The sequence below is a fragment of the Moschus berezovskii genome, chromosome 18, assembly GCF_049115385.1.
Source record: "Moschus berezovskii isolate FMDL1 chromosome 18, NW_MosBer_1.0, whole genome shotgun sequence".
NCBI classification, from domain to species: Eukaryota; Metazoa; Chordata; class Mammalia; order Artiodactyla; family Moschidae; genus Moschus; species Moschus berezovskii.
This window is the reverse complement of record NC_142477.1, coordinates 23,277,737-23,300,245: the sequence shown is the minus strand read 5'-3', so window position 1 is coordinate 23,300,245 and position 22,509 is coordinate 23,277,737. Positions and strand designations below refer to the sequence as shown.

Sequence of the window (22,509 nt, the reverse complement as noted above, 5' to 3'; positions counted from 1 at the left end):
CCACCCTTATGGCAGAAAGTGAAGAGGAACTCAAAAGCCTCTTGATGACAGTGAAAGAGGGAGAGTGAAAAGGTTGGCTTGAAACTCAACATTCAGAAAACTAAGATCATGGCATCTGGTCCCATCACTTCATGGGAAATAGATGGAAAAACAGTGGAAACAGTGTCAGATTTTATTTTTGGGGGCTCCAAAATCACTGCAGATGCTGATTGCAGCCATGAAATTAAAAGACGTTTACTCCTTGGAAGGAAAGTTATGACCAACCTAGATAGCATATTAAAAAAGCAGGGACATTACTTTGCCAACCAAGGTCCGTCTAGTCAAGGCTATGGTTTTTCCCGTGGTCATGTATGGATGTGAGAGTTGGACTGTGAAGAAAGCTGATCGCCGAAGAATTGATGCTTTTGAACTGTGGTGTTGGAGAAGACTCTTGAGAGACCCTCGGACTGCAAGGAGATCCAACCAGTCCATTCTAAAGGAGATCAGTCCTGGGTGTTCATTGGCAGGACTGATGCTAAAGCTGAAGCTCCAATACTTTGTCCACTTCGTGTGAAGAGTTGACTCACTGGAAAAGACTCTGATGCTGGGAGGGATTGGGGGCGGGAGGAGAAGGGGACGACAGAGAATTAGATGGCTGGATGGCATCACCGACTCGATGGACGTGAGTTTGAGTGAACTCCGGGAGTTGGTGATGGACAGGGAGGCCTGGCGTGCTGTGACTCATGGGGTCGCAGAGAGTCAGACATGACTGAGCGATTGAACTGACTGACTGATTATCAATAAAGCAGAAGTAGATTTGTTTCTGGACCTCTCTTGCTTTTTTGATGATCCGACAGACGCTGGCAATTTGATCTCTCGTTCCTCTCCCTTTTCTAAATCCAGATTGACCATCTGGAATTTTACAGTTCACATCCTGTTGAAGTCTTGCTTGGAGAACTTTGAGTATTACTTGCTATTTTGTGAGATGAATACAATTGTGCAGTTGTTTGAGCATTCTTCGACATTGCCTTTCTTTGGGATTGGAATGAAAACTGACCTTTTCCAATCCTGTGGCCACTGCTGAGTTTTCCAAATTTGCTGGCATATTGAGTGCAGCACTATCACAGCATCATCTTTTAGGATTTGAAATAGCTCAACTGGAATTCCAACTCCTCCACTATCTTTGTTTGTGGTGATACTTCCTAAGGCCCACTTGACTTCGCATTCCAGGATGTCTGGCTGTAGGTGAGTGATCACACCATCATGATCATCTGGGTTGTGAAGATGCTTTTTTGTATAGTTTTTTGCGTATTCTTTCCACCTCTTCTTAATATCTTCTGCTTCTGTTAGGTCCATACTATTTCTGTCCTTTATTGTTCCCGTCTCTCCATGAAAATCTCCCTTTGTATCTCTAATTTTCTTGCTGAGATCTCTAGTCTTTACCATTCTATTGTTTTCCTCTATTTCTTTGCACTGATCACTGAAGGAGTCTTTCTTATCTCTCCTTGCTGTTCTTTTGAATTCTGCATTTAAATGGTTGTATTTTTCCTTTTATCTTTGCCTTTTGTTTATCTTCTTTTCATAGCTGTTTGTAAGATTTCCTCAGACAATCATTTGGCCTTTTTGCATTTTTTTTTCTTGGGGATGGTCTTGATTACTGCCTCTTGTACAATGTCACGAATCTCCATCCATAGTTTTTCAGGCACTCTGTCTATCAGATCTATATCCTTGAAACTATTTGTCACTTCCACTGTATAGTTGTAAGCAGTTTGATTTAGGTCATACCTGAATGGTCTGGTGGTTTTCCCTACTTTCTTCAAGTTAAGTCTGAATTTGGGAATAAGGAGTTCATGATCCGAGCCACAGTCAGCTCCGGGTCTTATATTTGCTGACTTTATAGCTTATCCATCTTGGCTGCAGAGATTATAATCAATCCGATTTCAGTAGTGACCATCTGGTGATGTCCATGTGTAGAGTCTTCTCTTGTGTTGTTGGAAGAGGGTTTTTACTATGGCCAGTACATTCTCTTCACAAAGCTCTGTTACCCTTTGCCCTGCTTCATTCTGTACTCCAAGACCAAATTTGCCTGTTACTCCAAGTATTTCTTGACGTCATACTTTTGCATTCCATTCCCCAAATGAAAATAGCATCTTTTTTGGTTGAAAGATGAACTCCCCAGGGTAGTAGGTTTATTCAATATGTCATTCCAATTTTCTGTAGCCAAACAAAAATTTTGTTTGTCAGCTATTGAGAGATGTATGTTATTGTATCCCATTAAGATACTGGATTTTTCTATTTATTTTTAAATTTTCAATTATTATTATTATTATTTGGTTAAATATAGATTGAAATCATGTTACTGGATGTACCCAGATTTAAGGCATGATGGCTTCCTCTCAGTTTGAAAATATTTCCTTTTGAAACATTTCTCTTTAACAATGATTTATAACTTAAATTCCAGTTTATCTGATATTAATATAATTTTTCAGGATTTTTGTTTTCCTTTTTTTTAATTTAACAGTTGCATGGAACAATGTTTTTCATCATTTACCTTATTCATTATATTTTCTTATTTTTAAAATGTTTTTTGTAAGCCACTAAGTTTTTGTTCATTTGCTTTAATCTGGCTTCACATTTTGTTGTTTATTTTTAACTTATGTTGGGGAAGTGTGTAATTTCCTCAGTTCTGTCTCGTCACAACAAAAATTTGAAATGGCGGACCATTGTTACTGCTCGGTTACAGCTCAGTTTCATTTGGCAAGCAAAGGAAAAATACATCCTCAATGCATGAGGGCGGGCCAACCTAAAAGAGGCGAGTGGCTCAATTTTGACTACTTTTTTAAATGTTTTTTCTCTTTCTGAGCCTGCCCTCTGTAAATTGGGCTAGCCAGGAGGGCTGTTTGTTTCACTCGAGGTTCTCACTCTGGTCCTCGGACCTTCCTTTGTTCTATTTTCATGGGCTTTTCCCTTTCTTTGTCTTTTAGCCACCACTATTTTGGACTATTTTTTCCTATTCTAGCTGCCTAAATAGTTTACTGATATATTCATGAATAATTACTGATACATTTCTATTTAAGTCATTATCTTGGTACTTGTTTTTTTTTTTTTCTATTCTCTCCTTCCTTACTTTCTATGAATTATTCATATATTTAATTTTGTTCATTTTATCCTCCATCAATTTTTTTTAAAATTTTACTTTCTTCTATTTTCTTTAATGTTTGCTTTAGATATTACAGTTTATTTCATTCCACCTTAAGATATAATTTATCACTTGAAATAATGGAACAGTTTTAAACTCTTTGAGCCTCTTTGAGTTTTGCTACTTTTGTCTCATATTTAGCCTTATATGGAATTGCCATTTTCTTATTAGTTAAAGATTTGTGCTTTATGTCAATCATAATTGACTTTTTATAATTAACTATTTATTCTTTATTTTACTTCTATAGTCATTAATAGCTTTCTATATGTTCTTAAGCATTGATCTTAGGTATTTAAAAATCCTTTCCTAATAATTCCCAAATTAACATCATCTATGGGTCATTTTACTAGTTGGTTCTTTTTCAATTTTAGTCATATTTCATTTTCAAGTGTAACATAATTTTTGGTTTAACATTGTATGTAAGCAACTGTAGAAGTTTCTGATTATGTCACCTTTCTCCACAGAGATTTGCTGTTTTCTTGTAGGTTTAATTTAGAGTAGGTTGTCATTCAGTTGCACAGTCATATCCGACTCTGTGCAAGTCCTCAGGCTGCAACATGCCAGTCTTTCCTGTCTGTCACTATCTCCCTGAATTTGCTCAAATTTACAAATTTAGATAATTCATATAGAGTTTTATATAATATAGAGTTAATACTCCATACTAGCACAGTTAAACTTTGCTATAACTGGTATATTTCATCTTTTCCCCTATTCCTGGGAAATAAGCTCTTACTCCTAAGAATTAATTTTTTCTAATATCAGCTGGAGTCAAAAGCATTTACTAATTCTGATTCCTGGTGCCTCATACCTTCTGAAATATCTGTGTAGCTCTTTATGTCTTCCAGCTTTGCTTTATTTCAGTTTCTTTGAGTCTCTACATGTGCAAATGTAGTGCATATATCTATAATTACCATAAGGAAAGATATTCAGTCTTTGAGGTTCATTTCTCTACATCTTCTTATTTCTTCTTTATTCTCGTTTTTCCATAGTTTTCTTATTTTTTATTTATACAGTTTCCTATTTCTTATTCTCATTCTCCTTTCAGGTACTATGGCAGCCCTTTAATCCCAACCTTGGTCTCACAAAGTACATAATTTCTGTTAGGTTCTTCTCTTTAGCACATTATATTGAAAAATACCCTGAGTCCCTGAGAATGTAAAACTCATCTCGTGTGCTTCCTTTCTCAAGGACTATACCTCATCCAGACCTTCCTGCATTGAATGCTTTTCAATGACAGTCATTTTATGTACATTGTGCAGCTTGTATACTTGTATTTTTGATAGGAGAGATAGTCAGATATGGGCTCCCCTGGTAACTCAGAAGGTAAAGAATCCACCTGCAGTGCAGGAGACCTGGGTTTGATCCCTGGGTTGGGAAGATCCCCTGGAAGAGGGCATGGAAACCCACTCCAGTATTCTTGCCTGGAGAATCCCCATGGACTAAGGAACCTGATGATCTATAGCCCATGGGGTTGCAAAGGGTTGGACACATGACTGAGCAACTAAGTCCACAGCATAGTTAGATATATACTATTCCATCAAGTCCAGATTGGAAAGACCACTCCACTTGTTTAAGTTGAACGGTCATGGAAAGTACTTGGAAAAATAGTATATCAATTTGATATTTAACCTAGCTAAATTGAAAGTATACATTTTGAAAGAAAGTTGGGAATCTATTAAAAAGTTTTCCATTCAACCTTATTAAAGACAAAATATATTTATCTATGCTATGATTTAATATATAAAATAAAGAATTGAAAATGTATTTTATTATATTAAACAAGATACATATACCTAAAGAGAATAGTCTCTCAGACAAGGTAAATTTAATAAGTTTGTGGAATTGTTTTAACTTTGAAGTTGTAGATTTGGAATAATTTGAAATTACCTAAGTGGAAAATGATCATTTATAACATATCAATTATTTTATCATTTGTTTTTGGTCTGTTTGGCTGTATACTATGACGGAGTTGTAGACTGGTTATTTATTTATTTATTTATTCATTTTTACTTGTTCTGTTTATCTTGTATAGATATATGTGTTCATGGTCACAGGCATATATTTCTCAGAGATGATTTGATTGTTACTAGTCTTTACTAATCAATTTATAATTCTTCATTGAACACTGAAAAAAAGGTAGGAAAGGTTTTCAGTTAGTATTTTTAAGTCCGGTTTTGTTTTTTATTTTTTTGACTGTGTTGTGTGCAGTCTTCTGTAGTTGTAACTCACTGACTTAGTTACTTAGTTGTGGATCTTAGCTCCCCAACCAGGGGTCAAACTTATATCCCCTCCATTGGAAGGCAGATTCTTTACCTTTGGACCACCAGGGAAGTTCAAAACATTCTTTCAGTTTTATATGAATCATGTTTATGATTATAAATGAGGGGATGTTAAAAAGAAAAGTGGCCCCATTGTATCATTGCCTTGAAGAAAAGCACATTTTGTACAGGAGAACCAGTTTTGCAATAATGCATGTTGGCACATGATAATGCAGAAGTAGGCTAAGCAATCTTAAAGATATTATTCCTGATTACAGTGAATATTCTGATGTAGGTCAATTGTCCTTCTAATGTATGGAATTCAAATAGCCATAGAATTAGTAATTTATTTTATTCATGTATTAAAAACATTGTAGGCAGGGCTTAACATAATGTTTAATGATTAGTATTCAATAAAAGTGTCTTAGATTCAGGAAAATCTTTTTTCTGTTTTTAATTTGAAATTAACATTTCTAATGTATACTGTATATGCATAAAACAATATAGAGATTTTAAAACTCTCCAGTTAATTTATGATGTCAGATATCCTGATAAGTCATATATCACAATATCTATACCACTTACATTTCAATCAAGTCACTTTCCCAAGTAAATGTTATTCATGTAATAAAATATTAATTAGTTTTCTTAAGTGTAATGATTAGTTGATTGCAGTTCTTACAGGCCAGGGCATGGGGTTAATCTTAGGGAATGACTTATTTGCTCACCTTACAAAGTTATTGAAGCATAGACACGAAGTCTTTTAAAAGCAATTAGAATCAAGATTATCCTGGGAAAAAAGTGTATTAAAAGGGGCAAGCTTCAATGAATCAAATGCTCTTTTGTTATTCCCACCAACTCCTCCTTTCTTAAATGTGCTTCAGCTAATCATTAGCATTTTATGATAGACTCTAAGAAATTATTTGAAAAGGATCACATATGACATATGAAATTATGGCACATTCAGAAATAAAATATGAAATGATATCTGTATCTCTATGCCATGTAAAATTATGTAGTCAACACCAAAATAGGTAATATTATTTAAAGTTATCTTTAAAACTTGCTAATGAGGCAGATCATTGCTTAGAAATAATACACATATATTCAAACTAAGAGAAAAGGACATTACTAATGTGCTATAAATAATATGGTACCTAAAATTCAGTAATGCACATTCTGCCAACTCATGGTTCATCTAGTCTAAGCTTCATATCCAGGATTAATCCTAAGTGTTCCAATATATTTAACTTTCCTAAAAAAAAAAGATAAATTCTACCTTAAAATAATTTAAGGCATCAAAAATGCTATAGATTGTATAGTAGACATTTGGTGTAACAGACATTTCAACAAGAGAAAAATTTTGGAGCTTGTGCAAAGTCTTATCCATTGATAAGGTGATGCCATCCAACCATCTTATTCTCTGTTGCTCCCTTCTCATCCTACCCTTAATCTTTCCCACCATCAGACAAGGTATTTCCCAGTGAGTTGGCTTTTTGCTTCAGGTGACTGAAGCATTGGAGCTCCAGCTTCAGTATCAGTCCATTCAGGGTTGATTTCCTTTGGAATTGACTGATTTGACCTCCTTTCAGTCCAAGCGACTCTCAAGAGTCTTCTCCAACACCACAATGTGAAAGCATCAATTTTTTGGTTCTCAGCCTTCCTTAGGGTCCAACTCATACTCCCATACATGACTACTGGAGAATCCATAGCTCTGGCTATACCAATCTTTGTTGGCAAACTGATGTCTCTGCTTTTTAACATGCTGTCTAGGTTTGCCATTGCTATTCTTCCAAGGAGCTATTGTCTTTTAATTTCATGGCTACATTTACCGTCCACAGTGATCTTGGAGCCCACAAAAATAAAGTTTGTCACTGTTTCCATTTTTCCCCATCTGTTTGCCATGAAGTGATGGGACTGGATGCCATAATCTTAGTTTTTCAAATGTTGGGTTTTAAGCCAGCTTTATCACTTTCTTCTTTCCCCCTCATCAAGAGGCTCTTTAGTTCTTCTCAACTTTCTGCTATTAGAGTAGCATCGTTTGCATATCTGAGTCTGTTGATATTTCTCCTGGCAATCTTGATTCCAACTTTAATCCAGCCCCACAATTTGCATGATGTACTTTGCATATAAAGCAAATATGCAAGGTGACAATATGCAGCCTTGACATACTCTTTTACCAATATTGAAACAGTTCATTGTTTCATGTCTAGTTCTAACTGTTGTTTCTTGACCTGCAAACAGGTTTCTTAGGAGGTGGGTATGGTGGTCTGATATTCCCATCTCTTAGGAATTTTTCAGTTTGTTACAATCCACATGTCAAAGGTTTTAGCATAGTCAATGAAGCAGAAGTAGATGTTTTTCTGGATTTCTCTTGCTTTTTCAACAGTCCAACAGATGTTGATAATTTTATCTCTGGTTCCTCTGCCTTTTCTTCAGTCCAGCTTGTACATCTGGAAATTTTCCATTCACGTACTGTTAGAGCCTAGCTTGAAGGATTTTGAGCATACCTTGCTAGCATGTGAAATAAGTGTAATTGTATGGTAGTTTGAACATTCTTCCTGGAGAAGGAAATGACAACCCACTCCAGTACTCTTGCCTGGAAAATCCCATGGACGGAGGAGACTGATAGGCTATAGTCCATGGGGTCACAAAGAGTCAGATACGACTGAGCAACTTCACTTTCACTTCACTTTTGAACATTCTTTGGCATTGCCCTTCCCCTTCTTTGGGGTTGGAATGAAAACTTACCTTTCCCAGTCCTATGGCCACTGCTGAGCTATATTTTATAATGCTAAGAGTGAACTAACCTTCATGATCTTTACAGGAAAATAAATGTAGTGTATATATTATTGATATTTTGCTTAACAGCAGTTAGGTAGCTACTATATAAAGGAACTTAAGTTTAGAGGATTGAGGGAAAAAACGTTGCAGATAATCTGAACATTGATTTCATTGTTTAAAAAAAAAAAAACACACAATTCAATAGATATGAGTTAGTCCTAGAATCTCTAAGCTGGCATTAGCTACAGAACTCAGAGACTCCTTTTTTCCCAATATCGCCACATCTTCTGCTAGGGAGAATATACTCTTGCATATTTGCCTAGGTATTGTAGTGCTGTCTTCTGACCTTGAAAATATAAAGAACATGTGGGAGTACCTTTCTACCAGAGATCTGTTGTAGAGTTCTGTACAGCCTAAGTGCGATACTCTGGAATAATAAGAATTTAGGAGTTTATGAGCATTCTGCCACTGATATAAGTTTTCCCTCAGTAGACTTCATATTTTCACATGCTCTTAGTAGTGTGAATGCATTGGTACTTCAAGTGAGAAATTTTCAAGTCGATGTTGTGGGAGTTCAGAGCAACTATAAGTCAGGATCTGGCTTGGCATCTTAGTTGGTGAGCCATGGAGAAAAGAGGGAGTATAAAATCAAAGGAATTCAGCGAGATGTTACTAGAGCTAGGTATGTGGCAAGAAACCAGGGTTTTCTCTGAAATTTAAAAAAAAAATGGAAAAAACGGCACCTGTCAATCAACAGAAGACACAGCATGGGCATTGATGTTAAGAACTCACACAAATTAAAGAAAAGAGTTAGACACAACTGAACATAGAGAAAGTAAACTGGAAGACATATTTGAAGAAAATTAGCCAGAATTCTGAGAGGCTCAAGATTAAAGAGAGAGAAATAATTATGTGCCAAAGGAAAATAAAGTTTCAAATGTACAATCAAAGGACTTTCATGTGAAGACACCAAAGAAAATGGTGAGGCAATATTCAAAAAAAAAAAAAAAACTAGCTAAGATTTTTCAAGAATAAATAGAGACATGAATCCTTAGATAAAAAAATATAAGAAGCTCCAAACAGGGTCAAAATTATTATCACCTAGATGTGTTATGGTGAAGTTTAGAATTCCAAAACCAAAATGAAAGCAATTAACTTACCATGAACTTGTCAACAAAAGTAGAGTACAAAGAACAATACAGAAGTAGCTTCAAAGTTGAGGAGAAAGAGGAAAAACTGCTTCTCTGAGAACCATTAACATGCTAAATAGCATTGTAAAAAGATGATATGAAGATGCATTAAAACAAAAAGTGCATTCAATGAGTTCATTATTCAAACTCATTGACAAACTACTTAAGATGTTTGGGTCAGGGACTGCAATCATTATACAACATTCATTCTCATTTGTCTCACTTCCTTGGAGAATTATGTTTGTAATAGTATGTTACTGACTACATATCCTCAAATACTTGGTATCTCTCTTGCCTGCCCTGGTAGATTTAAATGTTCTCTTCCTGTCTCTACCCTGCTTTCCTATTAGTGGAAGTTATTCTCCCATTGAATTTAGGATTCATCAATTAACTTGACTAAGGCAACAGCAACAACAAAATATGTGGATTTGTGTTTGAAGAAGAGCAAAGCACGAAGTAATGCTTATAGGATGCTATAAGGTGACTGTATTTTGCTTTGATAAATATTTTCCTAGAATAACTTGGAGGGCAGAAAATGTACCTAATGTACCCATGGTTTTCGGAGAAGAGATTTTAAATGAGAATGTCTATGAGTTGATTGCCATTGGCTGTATTTGATAAGATACTACAAAAAAGAGATGAACTCAGGAGAAAAAAATGCCAGTATGTTTTGTAGCAGACATGAAAAAGAAGAGGAAGAAACCAAAATTTCATGACTTTTATGGCTAAAATGTAAATGTAAAAAGTTTAACAAATAAATTAGCCTCAAAGTCTTAAGGACGGAAATCCTTGTAATGATTGCATAGAATCATTTTTGAATTGCTATGAGCCACTAACACTGTTTTTCCATCTAAATGGGATTTTTATTTCAATAATTTTGTCCTTATTTATCCCCAATTATATGTTGAATTTATGGTGGGCAAATAATGTGTCCTAATTCAGTGGTCCTGGAACAAGAAAAGCTATGTTGTATATGATTATATCAAAAGATCTTAAAATCAAGACTGGTACCTCATTTAAAGAGATTTGGGAATGTCAGGGAACTGACAAGTACTTTTCAACTCTAAGCAACACATAGTTCCTTAGAGTCAAGAGAGTAAACTAAAGAGTTATTTGAGTCCAGAGAGTAGACTGTGTATAGGTTATATTATTTTTTCACAATCACTTATTTTTTTCCCTCCCTTATCATGTTTTCCTATAAATGGTATATATGCTCCTGATACATAACTTTGTTGTGTCAAAGGCCTTTTTGCGAACTGAATATGAATAGACATGCCACACAGCATTTTAAGTGCCCTTCAGTGGTTTCATCCTTTGTTCCTTATCTTGGCCTTCCTGATGACTATCTTTTTAGCTCATATTCTGGAATGAAAATTCACTTTGAACTGAGCCTAACCCAGCAGTTGTAACTTGATCATAGTTCTTATACTGTGCAAGATAGAATTAAATATTTGCTGTTGTCTGAGATATTTTGGTGATTAATCGACACATAAACAGATAATAAAAATCTGTTATATTTAGTATTATCACTTCATAATATACTATGAAGTTTTATCATATATATTGCCCATAAGAATGAAAGGATGAGGATTTTGGTCTGTTTTGTTTACTGTATACTTAGTACCTGAAACTGGGACTTCCCAGATGGTACTAGTGGTAAAGAACTGAGACTTAAGGGATGTGGGTTCAGTCCCTGGGTCAGGAAGATCCCAGGAGGAGGGCATGGCAACCCACCCCAGTTTTCTTGTCTGGAGTACCCCATAGACAGAGGAGCCTGGCAGGCTACAGTCCACGGTGTCGCAAAGCATCAGACACAGCTGAAGTGACTTAGCACATATGTACAGTACCTGAAATTATGCTGGCACAAGGTAAGTGACATTTAGTGAATAAATCAATAATCTAGACAGACTGATCCAAAACATCAAGTGAAAGGGTACATATTCGTAAGTAATCAAGAACTTTAAAGGAAAATAACTGAAGGGGAGTTGATAAAACAGAAGTCAACATCCGCTTAGTTTGAAAAGTAGATCTAGTGGACTTTGTGAAGCCCTTAGGAAGCCATATAATGTGTACCCCAGGACTTGGTATATGTTCAAGTTGGAGTCACAGATAAAATACACATCAGGTAATGAAAGGCACAGGCACCAGTGGTGATCCTTGTAAAAGTAGATAATTCAACATCTTAAAGGTTTACCAAAGTGATTAAAGACATATGTTATTTATACTTTAAAGGAAAATATTAGGTTATTTTATGGCATTAGAAAAGGGGAAGATTAAAAATGAAAGACATTGAACATAAAGTGTTTGATCAATATTACTGTATAAACATTAAATTTCTTTACACAAAAGACATAAACTTAGGGAAAATATAAATTGCTTTGTATTTTTTAAAACATAATACTCATAATAACTATATATAATTAATGATATTAGAAGATTTTAAAAAGCCTTTTACATTACAAAATCATAAAAGTTAGGAGGATATACAATTACTATAATAAAAGAGAAGGTGATATTACAGATTTCCAGAGATCTGAAGATAAACCAAGTATAGGCAACAAATTTTCTTGTTTGAAAGCTAATCATCATTTTTAATAAAATAGAAACAGAAATAGTTTCAACATAATAAGTAAGGAAGGCTTGAAGTTTCCGATATAAATACATTTTTGTTCAGCACCCTGACGATGTGTAAAAGGAGATGTAGGAAATAAATTAGGAGTTCTAGAAAATTGAAAATACTTAATGAAGATCAGTCTTGAAAGCAATACAAATCAAAAGAACCAATGATCATATGAAAACAATTATATATAAATGAGAAAAAAAGAGAAAAATCTTTATACAATAAGCACAATAGCATTTTATATGCAGGAGAGGACAGAGAGAAAAATCTATGGATGTAAACATCCCTTCAAAAACAACAAAAAATAAATGTTTGGAAAGAAAATTTTTATGACTTGGAAAAAATAACTCAGATTAAAGCAACTCAACATGTTTTAATATTAAAACACCACCTAGATTTAAACATATCTTGGTGATATTTGTGTTTTATAAAGACCAAAATACATCCAAAAATTATGGATGCAGGAAAAGAGCTTACCTCACAGCATTAAGTAGGCTGGCTAGTTGTAATTTTCATCAAACTATAGCTCATCTCCTCACAACATGTAGTGGTGCAAATGTGGACACTGGTTAATTTGGGACGGTTTTTGCATCACATTTTTGCAAGTCATTAAATACTTCAGCCTTAAACAAAACAAAAATGTGCTTTGCTATGAAAGTTTTTTGTTTTTTTTTTTAGTGATTCTTTATTGCTACACAATTCAGACAGCATATCCCTCCATAACTGATGACTATCAAAACAATAACCAGGGCTGTTCTGTTGTAGCTTGTGTATATGACAATCAAGTTATTAATTATGAGTGTACTGGAACAGCACAATTATTAAATATGACTATTTTTTACAAAACCAAGCTACAGGTAAAGAACAAGTTGGCTGTTTTATACACCAAATAGTGTGTAAAATAAATTTCTTCATTTTAAAAAATATGTTAAATGATTGGGATTTTAGTTTTTTAATGCATAACTTATAAAAGATATTTTTTAATCAATTCCTTCATTATATCAACTAGATCTATGATTGCATCTATGGTATTATGAGATTTTAAAGTAAATATTTTCTAACTATGCAATACCTATATGAATATTTCACATATATAGTCATACACATGATAAGTTTTCTCTTGTAAATGCTCCAAGAAAAGAAAGGAAACTGGGGGAAAAAGAAACCACTCCCCTTAATTTTAACAAGGAAAATTAAGAACCAAGTAGGTTGTTTTAAATTTGTATTTGCCCTTACAAACCCAATTATAAAATTTATTTCTGTAAGATGAATACATGATCTCTCTCTCAAGCTAATCTATACATGATGATAGTAAAAAAAAACACAGCCCATATGATATGTTTGTGTGTGTGTGTGTGTTTATATGTGTCTGTGAGAAATAAAATCTCAATGTATTTTTTTAGTCCTTACTTCTCTTGAAAGTTGAATCACACTCCTACAATATGTAACCTTTTTGTGAACTCAAGCAGAGTACACTGAGGGAGTTTTTTGGCAACTAAAGAAATGCTGATTAGACTGTACTGTAAAATTATCCAAGATAAGATCTTTTTTTCTTTTTCCCAGAGAGAGCAATTACCGAGTAAAAATAACACAGAAAGTCTAGAGATCATTTACCGTGTGTACCAAGATTCTGAGAGTTTTGACCTTTGCTAATCTTATTTAAATAAGAGTGCTTTCTTTCTAAATCATAAACTGACTCTTTCCATGTGATTGAATTATATAATGACTAGGAAAGCCAAAACTTTAGACCACAGGTCAAAGATTTCTAAATACATTTGAACTATATCCTTTAAAGATTCTCCCAAGTGTTTTGACTCCTAAAAGGAATTCCAATTTTCATAAAATAACAGGCAAATTAAAATTCATGTATTATCATGATTATTAAAAGATGATAATAACCTAATTATTTTTGGACTGTTGACCCTTAGTTGTCAGAATGTTTAAAGGTGACTCTGCATGTTGTATGTCTTCATATTGATCATTGCATGATTTTGTTATAACTAGTGTGTAAAGTTTTCTCTAAAATCTTTTTTTATGTTAGGATAATTTTAGATATTTCCTCCCAAGGTTAATCATAGTGTCTTAAAATGTGATAAAACATAAAAAATATATCTAGGATTAAAATTTCAAAGGAACGTGTGAATATTTATGTTTAACAGAAATATTAATAAAATATTTGAGCATTAAGTGCCCTGGGCTCTTTTTAGAGTATGTTTTCTACTCTAAAAGCATCTGGATCCCAAAGACCTTGGTTTCCTTGAAATCATTTAAATCGTAGTAACTTTATTTTTATATTCTTAGTGATCTTTGTTGTCAGAGACTTCAAAAGTTCATTGAGTTCATATCCATTTATCATAATATCTCTGTTTTATTTTAAATTTTCTCTTTGATTAATTCTATAATTATCTCACTAGAATATCACATACACACACATACCCACTATACATTCAATGGTTCTGCTTCCCAAATTGCTGATATTTTTATGTTATTGGACAATTTCTTTATTCATTATTTTTATTCATTTATGAATAAAATAGACATGATTTATTTCTGTTATCTTGGCCATTGTGAATAGTGCTGCAGATACCATAAGGACACAGACATCTCTTTGAGATTGTAATTTCAATTCCTTGGAATATGTACTCTGAAGGAGGATTTCGTGATCATGTTGTAGTTCTATTTTTACTCTTTTCAAGGAACTCCATACTCTTTTATATAGCTGCTACACCATTTTACTTTCCCACCAAGAGTGTCCAAGGATTTCAATTTCTCCGAAACCGTGCGAACACTTTTTATTTTCTGTTTTGTCAACAATAGCCAGCTTAACAGGTTTGAGGTTATCTCTCACTAAAGTGTTAATTTGTGTTTCTCTGATAATTAATGATGTTGAGCATATTTTCATATAACTGTTGCCAGTTTTTATGTCTTTTTTTGGAGAAATGTCTGCTCAAATCATTTGTGCATTTTTAAGATCATTATTGTTTCTGTTTGCTTTGCTTGAGTTGTAAGAGTTATTTATATATTTTGTAAGTTTGCAGATATTTCCATGCATCCTCTGCATTGCCTTTTAATTCGGCTGATTATCTGCTTTGCTGTGCAGAACTCTTTTAGTTTGCTGTAGTTCCATACTTTGAAGACAACAATGCTACATTGTTAACTGTAGGCACTGTGTCATACAGCAGGTCTCCAGAATTATTAAATCATCTGATATAATTGAGTCAGCTTCCCAGGTGGCTCAGTGGTAAAGAAACCAGCAGAAAATGCAGGATACACGGGTTCAATCCTCAGGAAGATCCCCTGCAGTGGGAAATGACGACCCACTCCAGTATTCTTGCTGGGATAATCCTAAGGAACGAGAGCCTCATAGGATACAATTCATCTGGTCCCAAAGAATCGTACACGACAGCACACACAAGAGAGAGTATGATTGAAATTTTACATCCATTGAACACAGAGGGAAAAGGATTCTTGACTTCTGTCTTGGCAAAAATTTTGTGAATATGGCACAAAGCATAGGCAATAAAAGCAAAAATAAATGATGACTTCCAGGTTTTGTCTGTGATGAATAAAGCTACTATAAAAGTCCATGTGCAGGTTTTTATGTGGAAGGAATTTTCAACTCCGTTTGGTAAAAAAGAAAAAAGCAAAGACTGTAATTACTGAATGTATGGTGTCTTCTAGGGGCTTCCAAGTTGGCTCAGTGGTAAAGAATTTGTCTGCAATACAGGATCAGCAGGCAGCCAATGTTCAGTTCCTGAGATGGGAAGATCCTCTGGAGAAGGAAGTGGCAACCCACTCCAGTATTCTTGCCTAGGAATCCCATAGAAAGAAGACCTTGGCCAAATACCATCCATGGGGTTTCATGACTAAGCACGCACCTACCACTTCATGGTATCCTCTAACCCAGGAGTCCCCAGTCTCTGGCCAGAGAACTAGTACCTCCTGTCAGATTAGCAGCAGCATTAAAAGTCAAGTGCTCAATAAATGTAATGTGTTTGAATCATCCCCAAACCAACCTCCACCGCCAGTCCATGGAAAAATTGTTTTCCATGAAATGGGTGCCTGGTGCTAAAAAGTTTAGGGACCACTGTCTAGGAGGATGAGCTGAGAATTTGATTATAAGTATTTCACCTTGAGCACTGGCTATAACAGCAATAATTTATTTATTTGCAAAATAAAATTGGGAGATTAAAAGGCATTTGAAAACTTTGCTCCAAGAATAACTGCTTATCATGTTTTGTTTGCTTGTTTGGATTTTTGTTTCAATTTTGCTTTTAATTTCCCCAAACATTATGCAAAGTACCACAGAAAAGAAAGAACTAAACAGGGTCCCTTATATTTGTCAAATCACTGACAACTACAAGACTGCTGTGTATGAGTGATCTATTACTGTATCGCAAATCATCCAATTGAGGAGCTTAAACAACCAACATGTATTACCTCATGATTTCTGGAGATCAGGGATTTAGGTTTGACTTAGCTGGGTACTTCAGGTTCAGGATTATTAGATCCCAGTATATTTGGCAGCAGAGGTTGTGATCTTATTCAGAAACTTTCCTGGGGGAGACAGGGATGGTTTTTGCCTCCAGTTTACTAACATCATTATTGCCAGTTTTCAGTCACTTGTCATATGGTACACTCCTTAGGGCTTCAATACAACATCATAGTTTCCCCCAGGGAAGCAATCTAAGGGAACTTGAAAAATAGTACTCATGAAAGAAACCACAGTGCTTTCATAACCTTATCTTGGAAGTGATACCTCATTAATTTTGCTATGTTCAGTTTATTAGAAGTGAGTCCCCATATTTAGCCAACATTTCAGTAAAGGGAATTACTTAAGGGAATTGATATCACTGCAGATGGTGACTGCAGCCATAAAATTAAAAGCCACTTGCTCCTTGGAAGAAAAGTTATGATCAATCTAGATAGCATATTAAAAAGTAGAGGCATTACTTTGTCAACAAAGGTCTGTCTAGCAACAAATATCCATTCTTCCTTTGCACTGAATCTTCTGCTTCCAGGATAGGCTTCCTCTTGAAAGACTCTGCCTAAAGGTTTTCTGAGCCATGCCTCTTTTATCACCCACTGGTACTATTTTTTCAACTTCTTTTGTTAAAACAATGTGCTTTGTAATAATACCATCATAATAATTCTGTGATTTACTTATTTATCTCTGTGTACAAAGACTCTGTTTTTTTTTTACAAGTGTCATCACCCTAATTTTCACTAGCCAAAAGTCCTTTAGTTGGCTTATTGAATTATAGAAAGTTATAGTATAACTGGAACTTACAGTCTTTCACAACCAGAAAGTTGACTTCCTAGCCTATCTCAAAAAGTTTTGAGCAATAGGTTCTAATTTATTTGGCAACTTTTCTATATGTTTTTCATCAGAACAGTGTTCTATTTTATATGTAACTTCCTGGAGCTTCCCTGGTGGCTCAGATGGTAAAGAAAATCTGTATGCAAAACAGGAGACTCAGGTTCAATCCCTGGGTTAGGAAGATCTCCTGGAGAAGGGAATGGCTCCCACTTCAGTATTCTTGCCTGGAAAAGAATGGACAGAGATGCCTGGCCGGCTACAGTCCACAGGGTCACTTTCAGGAATATTGTAACATTTTTAAGGATTCTAAAAAATTATTACAGACCTTAGATTAGTTATTCCAACATGAATTTTGGAAGCACACCCATTCTCAGAAGCTTCTTTCAATGTATCACAGCGAAGAGAGATAAGCTCCAGTTTGAACATTTTGAGGAATGGAATCTCTTTGTGAATCATGTGAATCACCTGCCTATTCTTGCATCCATCAACTGTGAGAGGAATGGTGGAGTCCTATAAAAATGTGGGGCTCATGTTCTTCCCAGGTCAAATAACTTTGTTAAGAGGAATATGGTGCCTTTAGCAATCTGACAGATCCTGGTCAAAGTACATGATTAAGATCAGGGGATCATGTTTCACAGAAGGTGCTCTACTCATGAACTGTTCTGTTGGTGAGGGCTGTTGAACTAAAAAATAATATTTGAAGTCAAGTATATTGTAAACAAATGTATAGAACTGGGAAATATTTTTGTTGAATAACAAACAGACACTTACAGACACACACATAAAAGTCAGTTTTCAGTTTATTCATGTAGGTGCTGGAAAAGACTCTTGAGAACCTGTTGGACAGCAAAGAGATCAAACCAGTCAATCTAAATCAAATCAACCCTGAATATTCATTGGAAGGACTGATGCTGAAGCTGAGGACCAGTACTTTGGCCATGTGATGCAATGAGCCAACTCACTGGATTAGACACTGATAGTTGGAAAGATTGAGGTCAGGAGGAGAACGATTGACAGAGTTGGTTGGAACGCATCACCAATTCAATGGACATGAACTTGAGCAAACTTTAGGAGATACTGAAGGAAGGGAAGCCTGGCATGCTATAGTCCATAGAGCCCCAAAGAGTTGAATATGACTTAACAACTGAACAACAACAACATATAGCACTTTATAACGTGCAATTTTACTTTTAGAAGAGAATTAGAATACTCCACACACTTACAGATGCACTAACCAAAAAAATGAAATATCTTACCAAAGCTAAAAAAAATTATTAACTCAGAGGTTATTTTTATAGATGTTTCACATTTACCTATCTACATGGCCTAATTGTATTTTAAATCTCATTAATTTAATAGGTTTAAAAATTCTATAAAATTACATTTTAATTAAAGGTTTCTGTTATTTATATAGTTATTTGAAGCTTTATATAGTAAATAAATAAATCACTGTAATAGATATTTCTAACTTCTCAATAAAACAATTGGTGACAACATGTACATTATGCTTAATATCTATTTCATAAGATGTGTGGCCTAAATATTTCAGTGTCTTTTTATGAAATGATTGTTACTTTATGACCATTATTATATCAAATAATTTTAATATAAAATACTTTTTCAGAGCACTATCAGCTGTATGTTCCTGAGTCAGCTCAAGTTGGTTCAGCTGTTGGGAAAATCAAGGCAAATGATGCGGACACTGGCTCAAATGCAGACATGACATACTCCATCATTAATGGTGACGGTGCTGGCATATTCTCCATCTCCACTGACAAAGAGACAAGAGAAGGGATCCTTTCCTTAAGAAAGGTAAAAAAAATACTGTGAGTGAGCTAAGCAATTCACTCATTTTTCCATGCATGCAAATTTGGCAAGATATTAATAATGTATATTTTTAAGTCATTAAAATGACAAAGTATTTCCTCTTTAATATGTAATTATTTTAATTATGATTACGTCTAACTGTTTAAATCATTTCCTAAGTGTTAGTTGCTGAGTTGTGTCCGACTCCACAACCCCATGGACTATAGCCCACCCGGCTTCTCCATCCATGGGATTCTCCAGTCAAGAATACTGTAGTGGGTTGCCATTTCCTCCTCCAGGGTATTTTCCTGCAGGCAGATTCTTTACTGTCTGAGCCACCAGGGAAGCCCTATGTGTGGGAAGATCAGATGTAGAATGCACTATGAATGTATTCCCTTATTTTTGTTTTTGGATAACACAGTTACTGTGAATTCCAGTTCTGTTAATATCATTATTTTATGCTATGCTGTCACTGGAAAAGACTCTGATGCTGGGAAAGGTTGGGGGCGGGAGGAGAAGGGGACAACAGAGAATGAGATGGCTGGATGGCATCACCGACTCTGTGGACGTGAGTTTGAGTGAACTCCGGGAGTTGGTGATGGACAGGGAGGCCTGGCGTGCTGTGATTCATGGGGTCGCGGAGAGTCGGACACGACTGAGCAACTGAACTGAACTGAACTGAATCAAAGTAGCGTTATAAGACTTTCCTGCTTGATGGTCATGGACCTTTTAGTGAAGTCATTTACCTTCTCATTACCCTCATTCTGTTTTATTCCTGAGAATTTGTCACCAGACTAAATCTATTGACTTTTGCTTTTAAGAGAACACTATGCTCATGCCTTTTTAAGAATGAAGTAGAACATAGGCAATTAGCAAAGGAGAATTTAAATGTAACTTCTAAAGCAGTATGTCTCAGTGTTTAAATGTTTAACAATTTCAGCTTGAAAATCTAGTAACACGCAAGTCCCTAGATCTTACTTTCATTATATTTTGATTCAGAAAGGCTGGAGTGGGAGTGAGGAATTAGTCTTTTTAACAAGTACTCTGGATGCTTCTACTGTATAGAATGTTGAAAACAAAGGTTGAAAAATTATATTCTGATGGCTCAAACAGTAAAGAATTTGTCTGCAGTGTGGGAGACCTGGGTTCTATCCCTGAATCGGGACGATCCCCTGAAAGAGGGCATGGCAACCCATTCCAGTATTCTTGCCTGGAGAACCCCCATGGCCAAAGGAGCCTGGAAGACCATAGTCCATGGGGTCACAAAGAGTCAGACATGGCTGAACAACTAAGCACACATACTGTAATAGTGAAGTGTCTCAATCAATCTGTCAGTCTATCAGTCATCTATCTATTTGAATCTAGTTGTAATTTATTATGTTATCTAGCTATCTATCTAGTTATCTGTGTGTTTTTGTATATATATTTATCTTTGCACTATATAAAATCTCATTTATTCTTCTAATAATCATAATTTTATATTGATTTAAAACTGAAGATTAAAATGTTTTTCGTATGTCACAACAGGGGCCTGAGAAGCAGAGTTTAAAGTGTGCAAATACTTACTAGTCATCACTGGTCTATATATGATATTGATTCTTCACCTAAATATCTTCTCATTTTAATCTTTCTGAAATTGTCAAACTTGGCTAAAAAAAAAATGTGTTGATAAAAAAGTCAATTTCCACATCTTTATTTTAACAAATATTGAGTTTTACATGTCTCTTGTGTAGCAGTAATTGTGTTCTACATGAGCCATGAAAGCCTGAGCAGAGCAAAAGTCAGTCTTAGCCTACGTAGAGCTTCCCACCTATGGAAGTGGAGAGACACCAATCAAGTAACACATGCATTCTTAGATGGATAATAAAAGTGATCTATGACCGAGAGTTAAACAGTGCTATTGGGAAGGCAAAATCTAGGGTTTTTAATCCTGTCTGATTAGTTAGCAGTGGTTGAACAGAGAACTAAAACATACCGAGGAGGTAACTGGGTGAGAGAATTAGAGGAAGAGGAAAGAAAACACAAGGAGAACCTTGTGGAATGTGGACAGTGAGGACCTAAATAACATCCTTGATTCTGGAGCAGAGAGAGTGAAGAAACTAGTGCACAGGAAAGCACACAGAATTTTGTTATATTTTGCCCAATGGAAAGCCACTGAAGTTATCTAAGCAGGAAGTGACAAGGTCTCATTTGATGTCTCTATTTTTAATGAACTTTTCATATAAGCTACAAGAGAACAAGATTATTTTTTTAATACTGCTGCATTCCCAATGTCTAGCATGTTTTCTGACACTGAATAGGCATTCAATAAGCACTAACATAATGAATGGATATATTGAATTGGCCAAAAAATGTTTGTTTGGGGCTTTCTAAAAAATGTTAAGAAAAACTCAAATGGACTTTTTGGCCAACACAATACTATAGACTGAAAAATGAAACAAAGAATGTCTGCTTTTCATTCCTTGGATGGCTTCTTCACTCAAATAAATCCAGGTAAGTGGAGGAATAATTCTTTCTGAAAGATGAATCTTAAACCCTAGGGAACACTAGCATTTAAGAAACAAGCAGAAGGCAGGAAAGAAATAGAGTCTTTGAAGAAAATATCAAAATACAGAAGAGAATTTTATCAGTGAAAATTCCCAAAGGAGGCTGAATAGGAGGAATATAGTCATTAAAAATATGAAGGATTCTAGATCTATGAAACCATTTAGGATTATAAAAGTTAATTCAGCTCACCATCAGCATCTCATTTTCATCACAATAGATAGTAACATCACATTTGTTGAGTGTTTCCTCTGTGTCAGGAAGGGTTTTAAGAACTTATTCCCAAATCTTTATTGAGTTGGTATACCCATTATGGAGCTTCCCTAGTGGTTGAGTGGTAAAGAATCTACCTGTCAATGCAGGAGTCACAGGAGACTCAGGTATGATCCTCAGGTTGGGAAGATCCCCTGCAGCAGAAAATAGCAACCCACTCCAGCATTCTTGCCTGGAAAATTCCATGGACAGAGGAGCCTGGTGGGCTACAGTCCATGGGGTTGTAAAGATTCAGAGTCGGACATGACTGAGTGACTGAGCATGCAGGCACGCCTTTATCATTCCTTTAAACCTAACTAGAATGTTGTGTGGGCTTTCCTGGTGGTTCAGTGGTAAATAATCCACCTGCCAGTGCAGGAGATGTGGTTCGATGCCTGTGTCAGGAAGATCCCCTGTTGAAGGAAATGGCAACCCACTCCAGTTTTTTCGCTTGGGAAATCCGATGAACAGAGGAGCCTGGCAGGCTGCCATCCATGGGGTTGCAAAAATGTCAGACATGACTGACTGACTAAAACAACAGAAATTGATGACAGAAA

At 35.3% G+C, this 22,509-nt stretch overlaps 1 protein-coding gene across 3 annotated transcripts in view; it reads left to right on the top strand.

Annotated features, from left to right (window-relative positions):
* CDH18 (cadherin 18) overlaps positions 1–22,509 on the top strand; it is a 408,681-nt gene that overhangs the window by 275,065 nt on the left and 111,107 nt on the right. For all 3 annotated transcript variants that reach the window (XM_088827640.1, XM_055422239.2, XM_088827639.1), the window contains one exon: positions 18,975–19,162. In XM_088827640.1, coding sequence (XP_088683766.1) covers positions 18,975–19,162 — 188 coding nt within the window. The remainder of the gene's footprint in view (positions 1–18,974; positions 19,163–22,509) is intronic.